The sequence below is a fragment of the Mastomys coucha genome, unplaced genomic scaffold (assembly GCF_008632895.1).
Source record: "Mastomys coucha isolate ucsf_1 unplaced genomic scaffold, UCSF_Mcou_1 pScaffold18, whole genome shotgun sequence".
NCBI classification, from domain to species: Eukaryota; Metazoa; Chordata; class Mammalia; order Rodentia; family Muridae; genus Mastomys; species Mastomys coucha.
This window is the reverse complement of record NW_022196900.1, coordinates 80985614-81007948: the sequence shown is the minus strand read 5'-3', so window position 1 is coordinate 81007948 and position 22335 is coordinate 80985614. Positions and strand designations below refer to the sequence as shown.

At 44.1% G+C, this 22335-nt stretch overlaps 1 protein-coding gene and 1 non-coding gene across 2 annotated transcripts; both read left to right on the top strand.

The window, feature by feature from the left end:
• Nucleotides 1-1552: 1552 nt before the first annotated feature.
• On the top strand, nucleotides 1553-1659 carry LOC116097248. Its single transcript, XR_004121296.1, has one exon. It is a non-coding gene; the product is annotated as a U6 spliceosomal RNA (small nuclear RNA).
• Nucleotides 1660-5446: 3787 nt separating this feature from the next.
• Nucleotides 5447-21187, top strand: Utp11 (UTP11 small subunit processome component). Its single transcript, XM_031378592.1, has 8 exons — nucleotides 5447-5619; nucleotides 13349-13410; nucleotides 15361-15463; nucleotides 15934-16047; nucleotides 16807-16900; nucleotides 17000-17127; nucleotides 19788-19898; nucleotides 20650-21187. The coding sequence occupies exons 1-8, from the start codon at nucleotides 5557-5559 to the stop codon at nucleotides 20731-20733; spliced, it is 759 nt and encodes a 252-aa protein (XP_031234452.1). The 5' UTR covers nucleotides 5447-5556; the 3' UTR covers nucleotides 20734-21187.
• The last annotated feature ends 1148 nt before the right edge of the window (nucleotides 21188-22335 follow it).

The window sequence follows — 22335 nt, the reverse complement described above, 5'->3', positions numbered from 1 at the left end:
TGGTGTTTCCTCAGGGCGATAGAAACTATAACTAGGGCAGAGCCTTCAGGAAAGGAAGACTCATGAGTGAGCAGTCAAGGTGCTTCGTCTTGGGATCTTCTTTTTTTTATGGCTTGAAGTGTTACTGAAGGGCTTTACCAAGAGCCACGAATTTGTGAGCTTCTAGTTTGCACCATTCCCTAAACACTTTACATACATGAACTCACAGAATTATCCAATAAACCTAGACATGTATGCATACACATACACACAAACATATATGGTATATATGTGGGTGGTTTGTGTGTGGGGGAGCTCACATGTGCATGCGAGTGCTAGTGTATCTGTGTGCTTGTTTCAGAGGTCAGACAACAACCCTCTGGGGTCAGGTCTCTTTAAAAATTCAAGGAGGGGGCTAGAGAGATGGCTTAGTGCATGAGCCTGTTTGCTGTTAGCTTTCTAACATGACCAAAAGCAAGTTGGAGAGCCAAGGGTTTATTTCACCTTACAATTCCATATTGCAGCGGCTTAAGGGAAGTCAGGGCAGGAACTCAAACAGGGCAGGAGCCTGGGTAAAAACCATGGTGGACGGGCTGGAGAGATGGCTCAGCGGTTAAGAGCACTGGCTGCTCTTCCGAAGATCCTGAGTTCAAATCCCAGCAATCACGTGGTGGCTCACAGCCATCCGTAAAGAGATCTGACGCCCTCTTCTGGTGTGTCTGAAGACAGCTATTTACACATACTTACATATAAAAAAAAAAAAAAACATGGTGGAACTTACTGCTTACTTGCTTGTTTCTCATGAGTTGCTCAGTCTGGTGTTGCTGTTGTTGTTGTTGTTTTATAGCACCCAAGACCACCAGCCCAGGGGTGGCACCACCCACAATGAGCAGGGTCCTTCCACATCAACCAACCATCAAACAAGCATACCATAGGCTTTCCTACATGCCAATCTGGTTGGGGCATTTTCTTAACTGAGTTTCCCTCTTCCAAAATTACTCTAGTTTGTGTCAGGTTGACATAAAAAGTAGCCAGTGCACTGCTCCTCCAGAAGATCTGAGCTCAGTTCCCAGCATCTTGGCACCTCATGGTAGCCTGTAACTCCAGCTTCAAGGAATCTGATGGCCTCTTCTGGCCTCCTCAGATAGGAGCACAGGTGACATTCACTCACATAAGACAAACATATACACCTAAATAAAAATATAATAAATTCTTTAAAAGTGGCATGTGTGTGTGTGTGTGTGTGTGTGTGTGTGTGTGAGAGAGAGAGAGAGAGAGAGAGAGAGAGAGAGAGAGAGAGAGAGAATGGATACACATGGAGGAAGTCAGGGGCTACTTGTGGGAATAAGTTCTTTCTTCTGACCATGTTAGTTCCTGGGGATAGTCAGGCTTGGTGGCAAGTACTTTTGCCCACTGGGGCATCTTGCTGGCCCTGGAGTCAGATTCTGCCAGCATGGGTTTAGGTCAGAAACTAAGGTGCGTAGGCTCTCACACCAAGTGCTTTTACCCACTGAGCTGTTTCACCCACCCTAAATATACATTTCTAATCCTCTTCTCAAAGGTGAGAAAAATGGTACTTGATTCAGCAGCATGGATACTAAAATTGGAGTGATACAGAGATTAGCATGACTGTCCCTGTGCAGGGCTGACTTGCAAATTCATAAAATATTCCATATTTTAAAAGTAATGTTTATGATGTATTTTTAATGTATGTACATTGGAGTTGTGCCTGCATATATGTCTGTGGGAGCTCACCAGGTGTGAGCTCCCACATGGGTGCTGGGAACTGAACTGCAGTCCTTTGGAAGAGCAGACAGTGCTCTTAACCACGGAGCCTTCTCACCACCCCCTTTAAATAAAATGTTATTGTAGAATGATTTGTTTTGTTAAAATCATTTAACCAGCAACAACAACAACAACAACAAACAAACAAACATGGGAAAATGGAGGCTGGCCTTGTGGTGGCCTACACCTTTAATCCTAGCACTCAAGAAGCATAGGTAGGCAGCTCTCTGTGAGCTGGAGGCTAGTCTGGTCCATATAGCCACCCAGAGCTACATAGTGAGCCCCTGTAGAGGAAGGGGGAACGGGGAGAAGGAGAGGGATGGGGAAGGGGAACACAAGTATATTAAGTAATGGTCAAAAATGTCAAAGTCAAGATGGAAACTCAGACTGGCAAACATCAAAGCTTCCATGCCAAAAGTGACCCCAATCATCACCTGCTAGTCTGTAAACCTCTGGAAGGCAGTCTCTCAGCGGTTGAGGACTGGATAAGACCAGGCACTAAGACTTCAGTAGGCAGGAGCCCTCCCTCCTTCCCTTTCGGGGTTAAGTGCTAAGGTTCTGTTGTTAGGATTTAGAGTCTAAAGGTCAGAGAAAGTTAGGAGATCTGTGGCCTTGGCCACCCTGGGGGAGGGAGGCCCAGGACGTGGAGGCCGTGCCCTTTCTCCACTCCATTTCCAGTGGGCTCACATTTCCCTGCTCAATCTCTTTCCATTGGCCCAGAAAGACGTGCCCCAGGGAGTTCAGGGATCAGCCTCATGGACTCTCTGTTCCTGTTCCTTGTCTGTCTTGAGAAACAGGTGTGCCTGAGCCAGAGCTGGAAGCAGAGTGCTTAGAGACCAGCTTCAGTTAAGGGGGAGGGGGATGTTTGTTCCCTCCCATCCAGGAGATCCCTACACACACTTGCCTACCTCAAACTCAAGAAGCCCCATCTTGTCTTCTTACTTTGCAAGAGTTTTCAAAAGAATGCTCTGGGTCTCTTCTGCCAAACCACTCATGGCTTCCTCTGGGTGCTGAATCACTCTCTGGTGCCTGCAACCACAAGACCTTCCTCCTAGTGAGAAAATATCCTTACTTCCCTGGCTTTATTGCTCACTCTTAACGCTGCAATGTGCAGAGCCCTTGCAAGCCTCAAGCTTAGTAAATAGTCTCTTTCAAATCCCTAGAAACGTCCTTTGTGCTCTCAAGCCCACGAGGGTGTAACAGAGGGAAAAATGAGTGACAGGCAGAGCATGGCAGGGAAGCAAAGAACGCACAAGGCTAAAAGCTGTGTGTAAGTCCTATGTGTCAGGTAGTTACCACCTCTGTTAGTCTTTAAAAAAAAACCAACAACATACGAACTGGTTTACAAAGATTTTGATGATGTGGCTCTAAATGCCAAGCTAATAGGTGGTAGTCATACAATGCCAATCTAGGGTTATCTTTAGAGTCCCCCACCTCCATGGTACAAGGATGGCTTCCCCAGATGCTGCCTGTCACTAATACTTCAATCAGGGGACAAGGCAGGAGTGGATATAGCTACCATCCAGTCATTCTATTAGATAGCTAAGCTTCTTGAGAAGAAGCTAGGAAGGTAATCCCAGACCATATTATAGAGTAACTTGTTTCCAAGGATGACAAACAAAATAGAATTTTCCTCACACATGTGGACCTAACTGGGCAAATAAACATCAAGAGTGTAGAGAGAGGAAAAAGACTTTTTATGCTGTGACCTTTTTCATATCTACTTGTCCCCTGGACTCTCTGAAGAGGGTTTCCATGGCGTTCTTCAGTGGGAGAGATTTTATCAGTGTCTTGTGAAATGGCTTCAATTAAAGAATCTGGAAGCCTATGTAGTGGTACATGTCTTTTTTTTTTTTTTTTTTGGTTTTTTGAGACAGGATTTCTCTGTGTAGCCCTGGCTGTCCTGGAACTCACTCTGTAGCCCAGGCTGGCCTCGAACTCAGAAATCCGCCTGCCTCTACCTCCCAAGTGCTGGGATTAAAGGTGTGCGCCACCACGGCCCGGCGGTACATGTCTTTAATCCCAGCACTTGGCAGGGATATCTGTGAGTTCGAGGCCAGCCCGGTCTACATTGTGACTTCTAGGATAGCTAGAAATACATTGTGACATCCTGTCTCAAAAAAAAAAAAAACCAAAAACAAAAACAAAAAAGAGCCTGCTGAAGATTAGTCTCACATAGTGGAAAAGATTCCAAATGCCAACAGATGAAAACATACGGGGCGGGGGAGGGCAGGTGGGATGGGAGGGGTGCGGGGAGAGTGTAAACAAACCCAAACACTGCTGTGATGCTTGGCTGGGTCCAACTCTCTCTTGTGCTACTTTAAGGTAGCTTTAGTGGTGACAAAAATAACAGGATAGCTGGGCACACTGTCACACACTTGTAATCCCAGCTCTTTGCAGATGCAAGAGATCGCCGTGACTCTGAGGCCAGCTTGGTCTATGAGTTTCAGTGCAGCCAGGCCTATAGAACTAGACACTGTCTCAAAACACCAGACCTAATTAGACTAAGCCAAACCCAATAAAACAAACTAACAAAAAAACTAAACAAAACAATTTTATTGTGAACCTGCTAACAAGTAAACCCAACAATAAGCACTGAAAACATATGTCATTTAAAACCTCAAAATCCTGAGGGTATTGTATTATTTTATTATTTTACAACTAGATGTAGATACCAAACCTCACCAAAATTAACTTTTCTGAATACTCCCTCCACAGTTCATGGCTCTCTATCCATCACATTATACCTTATGTTAAGCCAGCCAGCCAGACTTCACAACTTTGATGGTTGTGAAGGACTCAGAACTTTATTGCTATTAGATGATTGTCTTCTACACTGCTTATAGATACAATCCTGCAACTCAGTGCCCTTGATACTCCTATGAGCAAGAGCAGCCTCAAGACCAGCCGGGTATTATTATGTTCGTTTTATGGGTAAGAAAGATGATGCTCGTTAAAGTCAAGCAATCAGCTCAGAGCCACGCAGCCAGAAGTCAGCTGAGGAACCAAATGTGGTTTTTTTGTTTGTTTTTGTTTGTTTTTGTTTTTTCGAGACAGGGTTTCTCTGTGTAGCCCTGGCTGTCCTGGAACTCACTCTGTAGAACAGGCTGGCCTCGAACTCAGAAATCCGACTGCCTCTGCCTTCCAAGTGCTGGGATAAAAGGCGTGTGCCACCACCGCCCGGCCCAAAATGTGGTTTTAAAGTGCTTTTACCAGTATATTTTAAGATTCACGTTATTTCTAGTTTTTGGTTTGTTTGTTTTTTAGAATGGGTTTTACTTCACAATGTAGCCCTGGCTGGCCTGGCAATCACTATGTAAGACCAGGTTAGCCTTGAATTTACAGAAATATGCCAGCTTCTGCCTCCAGAGAGCTGGGATTAAAGGTGTGAGCCACGTTCTAGTTCTACTTAGAATCTTAACCCTCGCCAAGTCGGCAGCACAAGCGCACATGCAAGCCGAGCTTAGCCAGAGAGCAGTACCAGCCACGTGTTCCTAGATGCCAAAATGCGGCCCAGAGCGAAGGCTAGTTCTCTGGACGGATGGATGCTCTCCGACTCCTAAGAGCTGTGAAGGAATCCCAAGACACTAGCTTAGGAAACTACATCTCCCAGAAGCCTCCGGTTCCGGCTGGTTGAGCAGGGATGTATTTCCGGTAAAGTAGGCTTCTGATAGGCTGCATAGCAAGCCGCCAGTCTTGGGCCTGCTTCCGGTAGTCTAGGCGGATGCGGTGGGTTGAGTAGTGTGGTCGTAGTGGCGGAATTTGATGAGCATTTCCTAGACCTCAGTAGTCATGTCGGCGGCTTTTCGCAAAGCAGCCAAGACCCGGCAGCGGGAACACCGAGAACGAAGCCAGGTAGGCCCTCGCAAGCCTCACGGGCGCCTGCCGATGGCCCCCGCCCCCTCACTGTCCTTGCATCCGGATACGGGATCTGCCTTCTGTCAATATCCGACACATGGGGCCTGACTCCGGTGTGCCTTGTCGGGGAGACCCAGGGACCGGGTTAGGGGGATTGTCATTCTCTACGTAGAAGGTTCAGTGGGTAATTGAGTGAGGCAAGGTGTGTTAGATGCCTTTCCCTGGAAATTGAGGCCAAAGTCAAATGAATGTAACCGAGTGACCAGCAACAGGAGGGCGGCCCACAGCCGACGCATGTAGGGGTGTACCTAAAGGGGGCTCAACTTTTGGCATGGGATTTGTGGCTCGTGTAGTTCTGTCATATGCCTCCCCCTAAAATCTAGGTACTTTTCTTATCCCTTCTGGAGAGTGTCTTGACCATTTACAAACTTTTCTGGACCTCATAGCCCAGGTCTATAATTGCAGTTACCCAAGAGGCCAGGGCAGAAGGATCACAAAATCAGGGCCTGCCTGGGCAACTTAGACCTGACTCAAAAATCTAAAAAGAATATAAGCATACACCTCAATGGTGTTTGCCTAGCAAGTTTGGGGCAGTAGATTTAGTCTTTGGTAGGAAGAAAGACAGAAGGGAGGGAGTCCCCCACTAAATTTAGTTAGAATAAATAGGTGTGGATTTTCTGAGGAGAATGTGCTGGGGCTTGGCTATGTGATAGAAATAAAGATGTATGCAGCATCACTTTATCCACTTTACTATTCTCAGAAATCACAACATAACTGGTTCAAATAAGCCTTGGAGAGAAGGCTTAGTGAGCAAGAGAACTTGGCTGCTCTCTCAGAGTTCAGATCCCTGCACCCACATCGTGGGCTCACAAATAACCTTCAGCCACACTCTAGGAAGTCCACCACCTCCTCTGGCCTCCATAGGCTCTGCACTCACATTCTCTCTCTTTCTGTCTCTGTCTGTCTCTGTCTTTCTCTGTCTCTGTCTGTCTCTCTGTCTGACTGTCTCTCTCTCTGTCTCTCTCTCTCACACACACATACAATAACATTTTTTAAATTAAATTAACGTGTGTGTGTGTGTATGGGTGTGTGTGTGTGTGTGTGCGTGCGTGCGTGCGTGCGTGCGTGCGCTCTCGAACACGTGTGCACGCGCGCACGAATATGTCTGTGGGAGCTCATCCTGGAGCTGGGGTTATATGTAGTTGTCATTTGTCTGATACGATGTGGGTGCTGGGAAATGAACTTGGATCTTCTGGAAGAGAAGAATGTGCATTTCACTGTTAAGCCATGTCTTTAAACCCCTCAAATATTTTTTTAAATTTTTTTCTTTTCTTTTTAAAGGCAAGAGGATCAGTAGGATATTCTGGGCTACATGAGACAGGATCTCAACAAAATAAAATGAGCTGGTAAAATGGCTCAGCTAATAGACGTGCTTACTGCACAGCCTGGCATCTGGGTCAGATCCTCAGAACTCTCATATACTATGGGGGAAGGAGAGAGTGGACTCTTGGCTTTTTCGAGACATGGTTTCTCTGTGTAGCCCTGGCTGTCCTGGAACTCACTCTGTAGACCAGGCTGGCCTCGAACTCCGAAATCCGCCTGCCTCTGCCTCCGGAGTGCTGGGATTAAAGGCGTGCGCCACCACTGCCCGGCTTACTCTTTTTTTCTCATCACTGCCTTCTTCATCACAGTTCACCCTCCTGCCTAGTAGCCTTTATTAGAGTGTATGTATGCTTAGTGGAAGCAGTATTATACATGGAGTAAAATTTTTTATTTTTCATGTATTTTTATTTAGCCATGTGTGTATTGGTGCCACAGCTTCGTGGAGGTCAGAGGACAATTTTCAGGAGTCGGTCCCAGGTTCATACTCCAGTCATTAGACTTGGTGGCAAGTGACTTTACCCACTGAGTCATCGCACAGTAATGTGTTTTAACATCTTACTTGTGAGACTGTATATGGACCAATCTCAAACCAGGAGTAGCAGAACTGGCAGTGAGAGGGTGACTCTCACTGCCGCTTAACTCAGAGCAGCTGCTTGCAAGCAGGTCATTATGTTCTCACATTTTCCTGAGGAAATGAAGGCTCAGGAGGGTCAAGTGCTATGCCGGAAGAGGTGCAGCTAGAGCTGACAAAGCCAGAAAATGTATCAGGTTTTCAAGAATATAGAGGCAATTTTTTGTTTATTTTTGTTTTTGTTTTTGAGACAGTGTTTCACACATAGCCTTGGTTGGTCTACTACTCTGTGTAGACCAGGCTGGCCTCTAATTCACAGAGATTTGCCTGCCTCTGCCTCCTGAGCACTGGGATTAAATGTGTGCACCACCACCGCTCAGCTAGAGGAAGCCTTATAAGAGGTGGCACATTAAAAATGCCAGAAGTGGGGGGTGGAGGTGGGGTCAGGGGAGAATGGCTCAGTGCTCAAGAGCAATGGCTGCTCTTGCAGATTCGGTTCCTAACATATCCACATAAGCTCACAACCATCTGTAACTCCAGTTCTAGGGTGTCTGAGGCTCTCTGCCGGCCTCTAGGCACCAGGCACACTTGTGATGCATAGGCATGAAAGCAAAAGAATCATATACATAAAATGAAAAATAATAATAAATTTAAAATATCAGCTGTGGAGCATGTGTGGAGAGGGCAGAGGCATTGTGGGGAGATGTGTTGGACTGACTGGGTGATCAGTTTGCTTTGGAAGGCAAGGCTAGTAATTTTTTTTTTTCTTTTTGAAACAGGATTTCCCTATTTAACTTAGACTTACCTCAGATTTCAGTTTGTGAACCTTCTGCCTCAGCCTCATGGATGAGGGGAGTATAGTACATTCTTCTTGAAACAATCACCTTTTGAGTGTTCTAGGAACAGCCCTACATGCTGTACAAAGACTGTCTCCTAATTTCACAGTGTCCTTGGGAGCTAGGTGTGTTACTCCATTTTACAGATTAGGAACCTTGTGCTTAAAGAGGTTATATTTCATAACTAGAATCACAGTTGCAAATAGTTGACTTAGGTTAACGCAGAAGAAAGGGATTTCCAGACAATGCCTGAGTCATTTTTGGATTTGGGTTCCTTGTATGTTTCTTTGTCCTCTTCCTTTTGAGGCATTGGAAGTACTATGTTTCTGTTGAGCAGATAAGTGCCTAAACTGATTCACATACTGTGGCTGGCTTCCTCTGTAATGTACACATTCAGTCACATATTAGTGATGTCAAGGCTTCCCTACCGGTATTATTCCACGACCTCTGAAATGTCTTTCCCTGCCAATCTCCCTCCCTTTGCTGTGTTAAAAATAAAAGCTAGTGGTCTGGAGAGATGGCTCAGCGGTAGGGAGCACTGGCTGTTCTTCCAGAAGACTGGATTCAGTTCTTGGCACCCACATAGCAGCTTACACCTGCCTGTAGCTTCAGTTCCAGAGGATCCAACACCCTCACACATGCAGGCAGAACACCAATCCATAGAAAATAGAAATAAATCATTAAAAATTTTTTGTGGAAAGCTATTATGGACACTGGAGAGATGGCTCAGCAGGTAAGGGCATTTATTGCTCTTGCAGAAGACTCAGGTTCAGTTCCCAGCATCCATGTGGTAGCTTACAACCACCCACAACTTCAATTTCAGGGCATTTGATGCTTTTGTTTGACCTCCAGGGCATCAGGCATGCGTGTGGTACACATATGTATGTGCAGGCAAAACACTCATACACATAAAACAAATAACATATCTAGCCAGGATGATGGTGCATGCCTTTAATCCCAGCAGTCAGGAGGCAGAGGCAGGTGGATTTCTTGATCTTGAGGCCAGCATGGTCTACAGAGAGAATTCCAGGACAGCCAGGGCTACACAGAGAAACCCTCTTTCAAAAAACCAAACAACAACAAAAACAAACAGAAAAACCAACCAACCAACAGAAAAACTAAAAAGAAAACAAAAGCCAAAATAATTTCTTAAAATTTATTTTTATTTTATATGCATTAGTGTTTTGCCTGTATGTATGTCTGTGTGAGAATGTTTGATTCCCCTGGAAATGAAGTAAAAAACAGTTGTGAGCTGCTATGTGGATGCTGAGAATTGAACCCAGATCCTCTGGAGGATAATAGCCAGTGCTCTTTTTTTTTTTTTTTTTTTTTTTTTTTTTTTTTTTTTTTTTTTTTTTTTTGGTATTTTGAGACAGGGTTTCTCTGTGTAGCCCTGGCTGTCCTGGACCTCACTCTGTAGACCAGGCTGGCCTCGAACTCAGAAATCCGCCTGCCTCTGCCTCCCAAGTGCTGGGATTAAAGGCATGTGCCACCACTGCCCGGCGCCAGTGCTCTTAAAAACTACTGAGCCATCTCTCTAGTCCCATTTTTTGACTAAGCATCTCTCTCTGTCTTTCTCTTTCCCTCCCTTCCTCCTGCTCTTTCTCCTTTTTTGTAGCTCTATGCTGTTCTGGAACTTGCTATGTAGACCAAGATGGACTGGAATTCAGAAATCTGACCACCTTTGCCTTCTGAGTGCTGGGATTAAAGGTGTGTGCCACCACTACTCATAGAAATAATTCTGAAAAAAAAAAAATCAGGAAAGTCTTTTATTGAGACAGTATTTAACTATGTAGCCTTGGTTGACCTAGCACTCTGTAGACCAGGCTGGCCTTGAACTCACAGAGATTCACCTGCTTCTTGTCTCCTGAGTGGTCTGAGTGCTTGTGCCAGCATACACAGTTTAAAAAAAAATTTTTTTTTTTAAGATTTATTTACTTTCTTTATGTATGTGAGTACACTGTCACTCTCTTCAGTTACACCAGAAGAGGGGCATCAGATCACATTGCAGATGGTTGTGAGCCACCATGTGATTGCTGGAAATTGAATTCAGGACCTCTGGAAGAGCAGTCAGTGCTCTTAACTTCTGAGCCATCTTAACCACTGAGCCATCTCTCCAGCCCCAGTTTAACCTTTTCTAAAATTACATTTACATATTGGTTTGTGTGGGTGTTTTGGACCACTATGCCAAGGAGTGGTTATGGAGGTTAGAGAACAACTTTTGGGGAATCAGTTCTCTCTTTCCATCATGTAGGTCCTAGGGGATCAAACTTTGGCATAGTGGCAGGCATTTACCTTTGAACCATCTTCCCACCCCTGGGTTGTCATTGTACACAGGGGGTTATATTATCCCTTTAAAGGTTAAGAGATGACAAAGGTGACTGTAAAATCCCATCCAAATCATTATTCCAAGTTCAGTAGAGACTTAAATCTGCAGCCTCAGAAGTCAAGGTTGTTCCGAGGACTGGCTGCAGTGGTACTACCCACTAGCCCAGCCTGGGCTGTAGACTGAGACAAGACATGGTCTCAAAAGAAAGAAAAAGGCTCCAAGCAGGATGTGGTGGGTGGGCACACTCATCCATCATCAGAGCTTCTGGGAAGCTGAGGCAGGAGGCCATGAATTCGAAGTCAAGGGGAGCTATATAAAAACTTACTTTTAAAAGCAAAGCCAAACAAACGTTCTTCGGAGCAGAAAGATGGAGTATATGGACTCTGAAATAGAGCAGAAAGATGGAGTATATGGACTCTGAAATAGAGCAGAAAGATGGAGTATATGGACTCTGAAATAGAGCAGAAAGATGGAGTATATGGACTCTGAAATAGAGCAGAAAGATGGAGTATATGGACTCTGAAATAGAGCAGAAAGATGGAGTATATGGACTCTGAAATAGAGCAGAAAGATGGAGTATATGAACTCTGAAATGGTGTAGCCTGACCACAGACTGGAATTTAGTATGTAGAAGAGGCTGGCCTCGAACTTGCAGAGATACCCCTGCCTCTACCTCCAAAGTGGTGGGATCACAAATGTGCGCCACCTGCCGGGCAGTGGTGGGACATGCCTTTAATCCTAGCACTTGGGAGGCAGAGGCTTGCAGATTTCCTTCTTTCTTTCTTCCTTCCTTCCTTCCTTCCTTTCTTTCTTTCTTTCTCCCTTTCTTTCTTTCTTTCTTTCTTTCTTTCTTTCTTTCTTTCTTTCTTTCTTTCTTTAAATGTAATACTGTTTATTTAACTTCAAAAACATTTTAGCATTCTAAACATACAAAAAAATAACAGAATGTTGCAAAATTTCGGTTAGGTACAGAGGGTTCCTGAACTTCCACTGATGAAGTAGAGTTCTTTGCTTTGCTGACAACTATGAATTCTACAGTTTCTTTAGAAAGTTTAAAATCTACTGCATTTAATTAAAGAAAAAACTCCTTCTCATGCCAGCTGATCCCTCCCCCCTTTCCACAACTAAGAATGTCAGCAAATTGCTATGGCAGGCAGATTTCTGAGTTTGAGGACAGCCAAGGCTATACAGGTAAATCCTGTCTCAAAACAAAACAAAACAAAAAAACAAAACAAAAAATGTGCACCACTGTTGCCTGGCAACCTTGAACTTCTGTTCGGCCCACCTACTTCCGTCCTGCAAGCATTACTTACAGGTGTGTGCCACCATGCCTGTTATTGTGGTTCTGTGGATTGAACCTAGACAAGTATTGTACCAGGTGAGGTACATCCCCAGCCTTGGTTCTGCATTCTTGAATATAGTCTCTAAATGCCATCATCCCCCTTCTGGCATGCACTTTACTTTTTTGTAATGTCATAAAGAAGAAACAGGAATATGCAGTAAGCACAGCACATTGCTTTGGGACAGAGTAGGTATGTAACTGTGAGCTGTTAAGTTGGTGTAGGGAAAGCTGGCACGTAGCTCAATTGGTAGAGTACTTACCTCGATTGTTAGAGGTTCTGGGTTGATCCTCAGCACCTAATAAAAGCCGGGTATGGTGGCATATACCTAAAGCACTCTGCAAGTGGAGAGTTCAAGTATATAGAAGAATTATGAATTGACCCTGTCTCAAAAGCCTTCCCCCACAGCAAAAAGTCATAAAGGCATCTGATATAGACATACACATAATTTACACAGGGTTTCATGTAGCCGAGGCTGACCTTGAACTCCTGATCTTCTGTTTCTCATGTTCTGAGATTATAAGCATTACCAGTTTAACCCGACATTAAGTACTCAGAGTAATAGTAGCATATCCAAGGGTATATCAAGATGTACTCATGGAACCTGCATGCTATAGAAGTGTATCCTAGAGATGACACTTTCCCCTTGTACATGGTTTTGTCTATACTGTTCTCTATGTTTTAATTGTTTCTGGTCTTGCTATGTAGCCTTAATCTTGCAATCCTGTCTCAGCTTCCCAAATGTCAGGATTGCAGGCAAGCACCCTTTTACCCAGCCTTACTGTCTTATTTCATAGTTAGGGAAGTGACAGCTCAGAGAAGTTCAGTGATTTATTTGCCCAAGGTCACAGATTGTTAAGAGGTAAAGCATGGATTGAGCCTAGGTCTGAAAACTCTAAATTTAGCTCCTTACCACGGTGGCCTCCTGTTACTCTGCTTTCCCTTCATAGTATTTTATAAGCCCTTGGATTAGGTTGGTAGTAATTTTAGTACAACTGGCAACTGCTTGCTTAGTGTCGAGTCATTGTTGCCTCTCTTCTGTCCTTAATAGGCCAAGAAACCTACTATGGTGGTGCTTGTGACCTGCCTGGCTCTGGGATGAGCCCTCTCATCCTTGGGCTTAGCAAAGGGAGGAGGGAGGAATAGGGTAGTGGGCTGGCTCAAGGGCACAGATTTACTGAGCACTACAGAGTCTTGTTCTGTCAGGTGACACGTTGCACATGTTTTCAGAGAGAACTAACTGTTTCTTTTTCCTTTTGTCTTCTAGCCTGGCTTTCGGAAACGCCTGGGTTTGCTGGAGAAAAAGAAAGATTACAAACTTCGTGCAAAGTGAGTCCAGCATTTCTGGTAGAGGTGCTGCCAAGAGAGCTTACAACATCTCCATACTACAGCTAAAGCTCCCAAGTGTCTAACTGCGGAATAATTTCCTGCCATTAATAAAATACCCAAAGCTCTGGCAGCCTGTTGGCTATTTTCCTGTGACCCCAAGCTTCCCTTTGTTGAGAGCGAGAATTACTTATTTGAGTACTCACGCTGTAATTTTTTTTTTTATGCCCTTCCAGATGGTTTCTCATAGTGGTGTTGATTTGCCTCCACTTTGGTGTTTGAATCTTTTTGCTCCCTTTTCTTGAAGTGAAAGATACAATCTAAAACTCCACTTGCTGAATCTCTTGCATCATAATGTGTGGTGTGGAATGAAGAGATGTGAAAGACGGATTCATGAGCCTGAGAGTGGGTGATGAACTCTGAAAACACTTTATAAACAATTATGTCCATTCTTCTCTTTGGCACGTCATTTGAAAACGCTTGTAACTGCTTATTAGAATACAAGTCAGTTGGGGCTCTTATGCGCCTGCTGTGCTGGGTGGTGATAATTTTTCTATAGGTCCCAGGTTTTAATTTTTTAGAAGTTTATTTATTATATTTTAATTTTGGAGATGAAGTTTCACTGTGTAGACCGGGCTGACCTTAAGTTTACAGCTATCCATCCAACTGTCTCTGCCTCCGATATATGCCTGTGGAGGCCAGAAGAGGGCATCGGATCTCTTTGGAACTGGTGTTACAGACAGTTGTTAGCTGCTGAGTCTGTTCTGGGAATTGAACCTGGATCCTCTGAAAGAGTAGTCAATGTTTTAAACTACTGACCTATCTCTCCAGCCCCTCAGCTTTTTTCTTGTAAATTTTATTTTATTTTTATGACAGTATCCCCATGTATCTATCTAGGCTGGTCTCAACAAGCTCTCCTACTTCAGCCTCTCTAGTTCTAGGATCACAGTTTTATATATCATGCCTGGCTGGTACCAGAGCTTTTTGTTGTTGTTATTTGAGGCAGGGTTTCTCCGTGTAGTCTAGGCTGGCCTCCAGCTCAGAGGTCCACCTGCCTCTTCTTTCCTGGGTGCTAGGTTTAAAGGCATGTGCACCATGCCCACTGTACCAGAGGTTTTGAAGCAAATTTTAAGAACTGAGTAGTGATTGCTTTCCTTTTTGTGGTGTGGGAAATGAGACTTGTACCTGGGGCCTTATGCCTTCCAGAGAAACTCCCTACCGATGAGCTTAGCCCCAGCCCTGAGTGCTGTGGAGGGTCAGGCAGCATTTTAGGAGATATGGTGTGTGTCTGTTTATTCCTTCCAATAACCTCCTGGGGTAGGTTTCTGTTAGACTCACCTTATATATGAAGTCAGGGGTAGGATGGTTATTCAGCTCACCCACGGTTACTTAGCCAGAGTAGTGGAGTCTGGATACAAACCACCCAGTATGGCTGCAGAGGTCACCACTCTGCTTGTGCTGGGTGGCAGTCAGTGGAGCCTGAGTCATGGCAACAGCTTGGTGTCGAAGTGTGTGCTGCAGCCCTTGTGAGGAGTTTGAAGTGCTGCTTTACCTGGGGTCCTAGGATATGCAGTGGACACAAGTAATTGTAGCTGTGGCTGGAACAGAGGGGTGAAGATCTTGGGCTTTATGGAGCGCCTGACTAGGTGCCAGTGGACCATGGAGCAGATCTGCTCACTGCTGCGTGTGTTTAAGACATTTTGTTTTATGTGGTCTTCATTGGTTTGAGGGTGTTTTGTTTGTTTGTTTGTTGAGACAATCTCATTGTAAGTCAGATTGATTTGAAATTTGTGATTCTCCTGCCTCAGTCTCCCAAGTGTTGAGGTAACAGGTGCACATCCACATTATGAAGTTTTAAATGCATGCAGTTAGTTCATTTATGGTGGAAGTTTTTTTTTTTCTTTTCTTTTTCTTTTTTTTTTGTAACGAATTTCTTCTGACTTGCTTTTTTAGTGACTATCATAAAAAACAAGATTTCCTCAGAGCTCTCCGAAAGAAGGCTCTTGAAAAAAATCCAGATGAATTCTACTATAAAATGACTCGCGCCAAGCTCCAGGTAGGCGCAAAACAGATAGTTGTTGGAGCCCTACTGTTGGGAAGTCAGGACAGGGAATAAGGCAGAGCAAGGAAGCATCCTTGGCTTAACTTGGCCCTGCTCCAGTTGGACCAGGTGCTCCTGGTGAGAGGCAGGACCTGTCCCTTTCCTGCTCAGCATGCTCCTCCTCCCTTTGCACCATCTTCTGTTTGGTTTTTTATTTGTTTTTATTTTGATATTGCAAATGGAACCCAGTACGTTTGTATGCTAGACAAAGTGCTACCCCTTAGTTGCGTACACCCCAGCTTCTTATTTGAAGGGTAAATGACTGGAGTGCACTGTGTTCAAGGTGGGTATCAGTGGCCTAAGGCCCTGGGTAACTCTAGGCGTGGGCATGCGCTTGTTTTCTTAGTTTTAAATCTGAATTATGCTAACAGCTTACTAATGATCTTACCCAACTAATGACTGTGTCTGTTAAACCTCAATCTTAGGATGGAGTTCATATTTTCAAAGAGAACAAGGAAGAAGTAACCACAGAACAGCTAAAGCTGATGAGAACTCAGGACATCAAGTATGTGGAGATGAAGAGGGTTGCGGAGGCAAAGGTAACATTAACTCTTTGTTCCAGTGTACTTTGTTGGTTATGAAAGGACACAGCAGATAGTGGTTGTGTAGCTCTCTAATCCCAGCACTTGGGGGGCAATAAATATGGAGGCCCTGCTTTAAACAGCAACAGAGGAAAGGACTTTGTAATCTCAGGTTATCAGTGTTTTCCAGTCTTCAGTGACCTTGGGTGCAGTGAGAAGAAGAAATATACGTGGTGGATAGAGTTCAGGTTTGAGAATGAGGCAGATGTAAGTTAAATTCAGGCTCTGCTAGTTTCTAGACCTATGGTTATGAACCAGTTAATTTCCTTGCGAATGCTTATTTCTTTTTTGTTTGTTTATTCTGTTTTTCGAGACAGGTTTTTCTCTTTGTAGCTTTGGCTGTCCTGGAACTCACTCTATAGACCAGGCTGGTCTCAAACTCATAGAAATCTGGCATGAGAACACTTATTTTTGTCATATATTTTCAATATTGAGTTTTGTGTCATGCCTAGTCTAGTACTTGATAAATAGGTGGTGCTTAGAATGTGTAAGTGCTTTCATTTCAAAGAATCAAGCCATTGAGAACAAAGTATAATGTCAGGCAAGCGTGATGATGCCAGATGAAAGTCAGTACCTAAGAATACCAAAAAAGAAAAAAAGAATGAAATGGATTCTTTGCTGGATGACAGTGATGATGTGAAATGTCTTAAGTTCTTACAAGTTTATTTTTGAGACTCTGAAGGAACCCACTTTAAAGAGGCCATGTTTGTGTTCCAGAAAATTGAAAGATTGAAATCAGAGCTCCATCTGCTGGATTTCCAGGGGAAGCAACAGAACAAGCACGTGTTCTTTTTTGACACCAAAAAGGAAGGTATGAAGTGTTGGCGGTGTCTGGGATGATCTGCCATGTCACTGTATGTCATGTGCTATTAGGGACAACCTGTGCCTTAAAGATTGTTTTGAATTTCAGTTGAACAGTTTGATATTGCGACTCACTTGCAAACGGTCCCAGAACTAGTTGACAGGGTGTATAATAGACCCAGGATAGAGACCTTGCAGAAGGAGAGCGTGAAAGTCACCCCTCAGACTCGACTCAAGGTATGCGTCTCTGTTTACACTCAGGTAGGCGTTTGGGGGAGTCTCCATTTCTCTGTCTGGCCTCTGCATTTCTTATGTTTGTGGAAAACTTTTTAAAACTTGGTTGACAAGCCGGGCGTGGTGGCGCACGCCTTTAATCCCAGCACTTGGGAGGCAGAGGCAGGTGGATTTTTGAGTTCGAGGCCAGCCTGGTCTACAGGGTGAGCTCCAGGACAGCCAGGGCTGTACAGAGAAACCCTGTCTCGAAAAACCAAAAAAAAAAAAAAAAAAAAAAAAAAAAAAAAAAAAAAAAAAAAAAAAAAACTTGGTTGACAGAATGGAAAGAGGACTTGGTGATGGGAGTAGAAGTGGAGTTTTGGTTTGTTATTTGTTTTGGAGGACATGTGCCATTGTTGTCAGGAGCTTAGGTTTGGGTCTGAATCCCAGCTCTGATCTGGTCCTTTGTGCTTTTAGTGCATGGATCCTTTGCCAACATTTAGAGAGTGCAGAGCAGGGAAGGAACATTGAAGTCAAAGATGTGGTGTGTGCTGCCTTGGTCCTGAGCCGTCAGCAGTGGGTACACATATTGATGTGGTTGTATACTGCCTTGGTCCTGAGCTGTCAGCAATGGGTACTCATATTGATGTGGTGTGTGCTGCCTTGGTCCTGAGCTGTCAGCAGTGAGTACACATATTGATGTGGTGTGTGCTGCCTTGGTCCTGAGCCGTCAGCAGTGGGTACACATATTAAAATGTTTTCATAGTACTCGTTTGTAACCAGGATTTTGTATTGACTTTTCCTTATGGTGCTTTCTATCACATAACTGGGTTGTGGAGATGACAGGATTTTTCTCAAAGCCTTCTGGAGTTGAACTCTCACTTCTGACTGATTCATTTAAAAAAAAATGCTGTCAATGTGTTTCAAGCAGACAGCTGTTCTGTTTTGATTTGAATCATTTACACTGCATCAGTTTTGCTTCCAATGTTTAATTTCACAGCAGTTTCCTCTAGCTCAGAGGCAGCTAAACTTGCTTTAGTAATATAAATACCCCTAATTAGTTTGACTATATTGGGTAATCCCATAAATTTGACAGTCTGTGCAATAAAGTGAAAACAAAAGCTGTCTGCAACCACTGCTGTGAGGCTGTCGTGGAGCTGAGGAGCCGGAGTCTGAGGCCCGTGCTAGCCCCGCTCAGTACGGAGCAGTTCAGCCACAGAGATGGCTGAGGGTTTCTCGTGATAACCCTGGCTGTCACTTAGGTGTATTTTCAGTTAGTCGAGTCATTGCTGCCCCTTAGGTAGTATAGTGGTCCTCACAGACCCCGGGGCATGGTCTGCCATCCTGCGGTTACACAGGTAGGAGGGCTTGGACCTGCTGCGTTTTACCCAGTGGTGCTTTCTTCCTCCGTTGCTCTCTCTGCGTAAAGCATAATCATTTTCATCAAGAGTCTGCTGCTGGAGAGTGATACAAAAATCTGCGACTGGCTTGAGGAGGTCTGTGAGCATCCACTCCTAACACAGATTTTGTGTATATATGCATATATAGGTTTCTGCGTTTACAGGTTGAACATTCTTAGTCCAAAACAGCAAGATCTGGAATCCTTCAAAATTTGCAGTGTTTTGAGTGCTGATCGGATACAAGTGGAAAATTGTACACCTGATTTCCTACGATGGGCTACAGTCAAGATACTGTGTGAAGTTATCTTCAGTCTGTGTATATAAGGGATACATGAAAATAAGGAGTCTCTTATATAGATTTGGGTCTCATCCCTAAAGTATCTCATGCACATGCAAATATTCCAAACACCCCCAAATTCGAAATCCAAACATGCCAGTTCCAAGCATTTCGGATGAGTTATACTCAATCTGTATTCTGTCTCAAAGAAGAAGCCAATGTAATTGGTTTCTCTGATGCTTACCAAGTCTCTGAAGTATAAGGACTCCTGTAGTCTCTGAGGTGTCCTAGCAGTCCTTGTCAGGCCATCCATGCTGAAAATGCTCCTTGTTCTCTGTGAGATTTAGAACTGAGTTCTCAGGCCCAGCACTGCACTCACCACTGGGCCTTCTCTTGCTCTCAGCTCACTTTGTCAGGTGTGCAGTCTGGGTAGGTGCTGCTCCTCAGCTCCAGTAATCAGGGCACTTGGAGATTGAGGCTTCTTAGCATATTCTCTGGGAACACTCTTGGAAGTGAAGGGCTCAGGACAGTCCTGACTGTGATTTAGGCAAACCATCTACCCTTAGACTGGTTGCTTTTCTCCTCTGGGTCTCATTCTGCATCTGTAAAGTGATATTGGTAGGCAGTCTCCATAGTTGCTGTAAGTCTCACTTACAGAATGAGCTGTTTATTTGTTTGTTTTTTGGGTTTTTGTTGTTGTTTTTTCAAGACAGGGTTTCTCTGTATATCCCTGGCTGTCCTGGAACTCACTCTGTAGACCAAGCTGGCCTTGAACTCAGAAATCCACCTGCCTCTGCCTCCCAAGTGCTGGGATTAAAGGCGCGCGCCACCATTGTCCAACCAGAATGAGCTGTTTTTAAAGTGTATATCCTTACTGTAATGGCCCTGAGTAGATACTGGAAGGAGGGAGCTGATGGCACCATTGATGCAGTTGGATTCAAGAAAGAGCCAGGGTCACACTCATTTTTGCCTTGTTGTTTTATTGAGAATAAGTGTTTCTTCTGCAGCGGATAGCCAAGGAACGACAGAAGCAGTATGACTGCTTGACACAGCGCATCGAGCGGGAGAAGCAGCTGTACGTCGTTGCCCAGAAAATCCAGACACGCAAAGACCTCATGGTAAGGGGAGGGAGCCTTAAGCCTTCTTCCTTCCTTCCTTCCTTCCTTCCTTCTCTCCTTCCTTCCTTTCTCCTTTCTTTCTTTTTTCTTGTAAAGGTCTTAACTGAGACTGGATCTAGGCTGTGTGTAAATGAACACCAGTGAAATGTCTGCTCCTTGGGGGCAGTGGTTTGAGCCGGTGTCTGTTGCTCTGACACTGTTGAAGTGTTCCTTGATTAGGAAGGTAATAAGAGGGTTATTAGCCAGTGCTTTGGAGCAGCAAAGGGTAGGATCAGGTAGCATATGGACTTTATAGCTTATGAGCAGCTCCCGTAACATTTAAACAGGTTAACAAAACAGTACATGCCACTCACTGGTGTTTAAAAATAGACAACATTGTGCAGTTAAATAGCAGAGCTAAGGAATTTAAGAAGCTCTTTGGAGTCACCGCTCCTTTAAATGTCAAATTCTCCAGCCTTGCAGATCATTTAGGTTGGCCTTTCTCAACTGGGGTTCTGAGAGAGAATTAAATTTATAATTTAAACAAAATAATTACTTGAGCTGCTCTCTCCTCAATTTTCCTAAAGACTGTCCCTAGCTGGTAGCTTTCTTTGAGCTCCGGGAGAGGTTAGGTGGCTCCGTTCAGTGGGTGTCTAAGGCTCTTCTGAACCTGGAGAAGGACTGTCAGGGTTGTCCCCGGCCAGATTGCTGACAGACTTCGCTGTCTTCTGAAGCCTGTTCATGTTTACTGGTCATCTCTTTCCTCTTGCAGGATAAAACTCAGAAGGTGAAGGTGAAGAAGGAAACAGTGAACTCTCCAGCTATTTACAGATTCCAGGCTCGCCGAAAACGTTGATGTGTGAAAATTAAGCCTTAGCCTTCTGTGTGAAAGAATTATTATCTTTTTCCTCCTTTCTTTTGTAATAACTTCAGATTTTATTAGTTCAAACGGCTTGGTCTTCCTGTTTTGTAATCATGACTGCTGTCAACCTGAGATTTGACGTCTTCCTATGAAAATGGTAAAACCCCTTCCCCAGTATCATTGTTTCTGTATTGGTGAATTGAATCTTTTACATATAATACTTATTTTTCCCTAGGAGAGTTATATAATCTCATATAACAAAGTAGAAAATAGATGACTACATTTCCATTCTCAGTATTTAAGAACAATATACTTATTCCATAGCAGGAGCTAGGGCTACTGATGAACAGCTACTAAGGGCATTCTGGTTTATGTTCCCCATTTGGGAGAGGTATACGTCGGATTTTATTTATGATTTTGTTTTGTTGTTCTCCTTATAGTAAATTTTGCATTCTAATTTTTTTTCTTTTGGTTTTTCAAGACAGGGTTTCTCTGTATAGCCCTGGCTGTCCTGGAATTCACTCTGTAGACCAGGCTGGCCTTGAACTCAGAAATCTGCCTGCCTCTGCCTCCCAAGTGCTGGGATTAAAAGCATGCATCACCACGCCTGGCTACATTCTAATTTTAATTAACTCTTTAGGTCTATTCCATTTTTATTACATTATGGAAGTTTTCAAAAGTAATATAAAAGCATAGTAAAAAGTAAAACCCTTGTGTGTGTGTGTGTGTGTGTGTGTGTTGGTGTAAGTGCACACATGTGGTGGTGCATGTGGAGGCTGTAGACTATGCCAGTGTCATCCCTTAGAGTAAGTCCCCCTTATATTCAGACTCTGTCTCATTGGCCTCCAGCTCATTGATGAGACTAGGCAGGCCGGCCAGGGAGCCCTAGGGACCCACCCATCTGTGCACCCCCTTGGCTGGCATTGCAGGTGTGGGGTGGTAGGTCAGGTGACAACTTAGATTTGATTCTTCTCTCCTTCCACTTTGAGATTCCAGAAATCAAACTCCGGTTATTAGGCTTGGAGGCAGGCACTCTTACCTGCTGAGCCATCCTATCAGCTCCCACCCTTGGCTTTTAAAAATGTGGGTTCTAGAGCTGGGCAGTGGTGGTATACATCTTCAACCCTAGCTCTTGGGAGGCAGAAGCAAGCAGGTCAAGGCTAGCCTGTTCTACAGAGTGAGTTCCAGGACAGCTAGGGCTACACAGAGAAATTCTGTCTCCAAAAACAAAACAAAATAAAACAAAAACAACAGCAAAAGTGTGGGTTCTGGGAGTCAAAATTAATTTCTTATATGTTTGCTCAGCTACTGAACCTGACTTTTTGTTTGTTAGTTTTCTGAGATGGGATCCCCTGGTACCTCAGCTGACCTAAAATTTGCTGTGTAGATAAGGGTGACCTTGAACCCCTGATTGTTCTGCCTCTCTCCGAAGGACTGGGATTATAGACATGCCAAAAACACCTGGCTGAAGTAATCTGTTTTAAGGATTAAATGTTTTATATGGTTGGGAGAAGGATCTTCATCTTATTATTTTTTTGAGTGGCTTCATAAGTTATCCAAGAGTCTATTTCTTCCTCCTTGCATGTAAAAATAAAC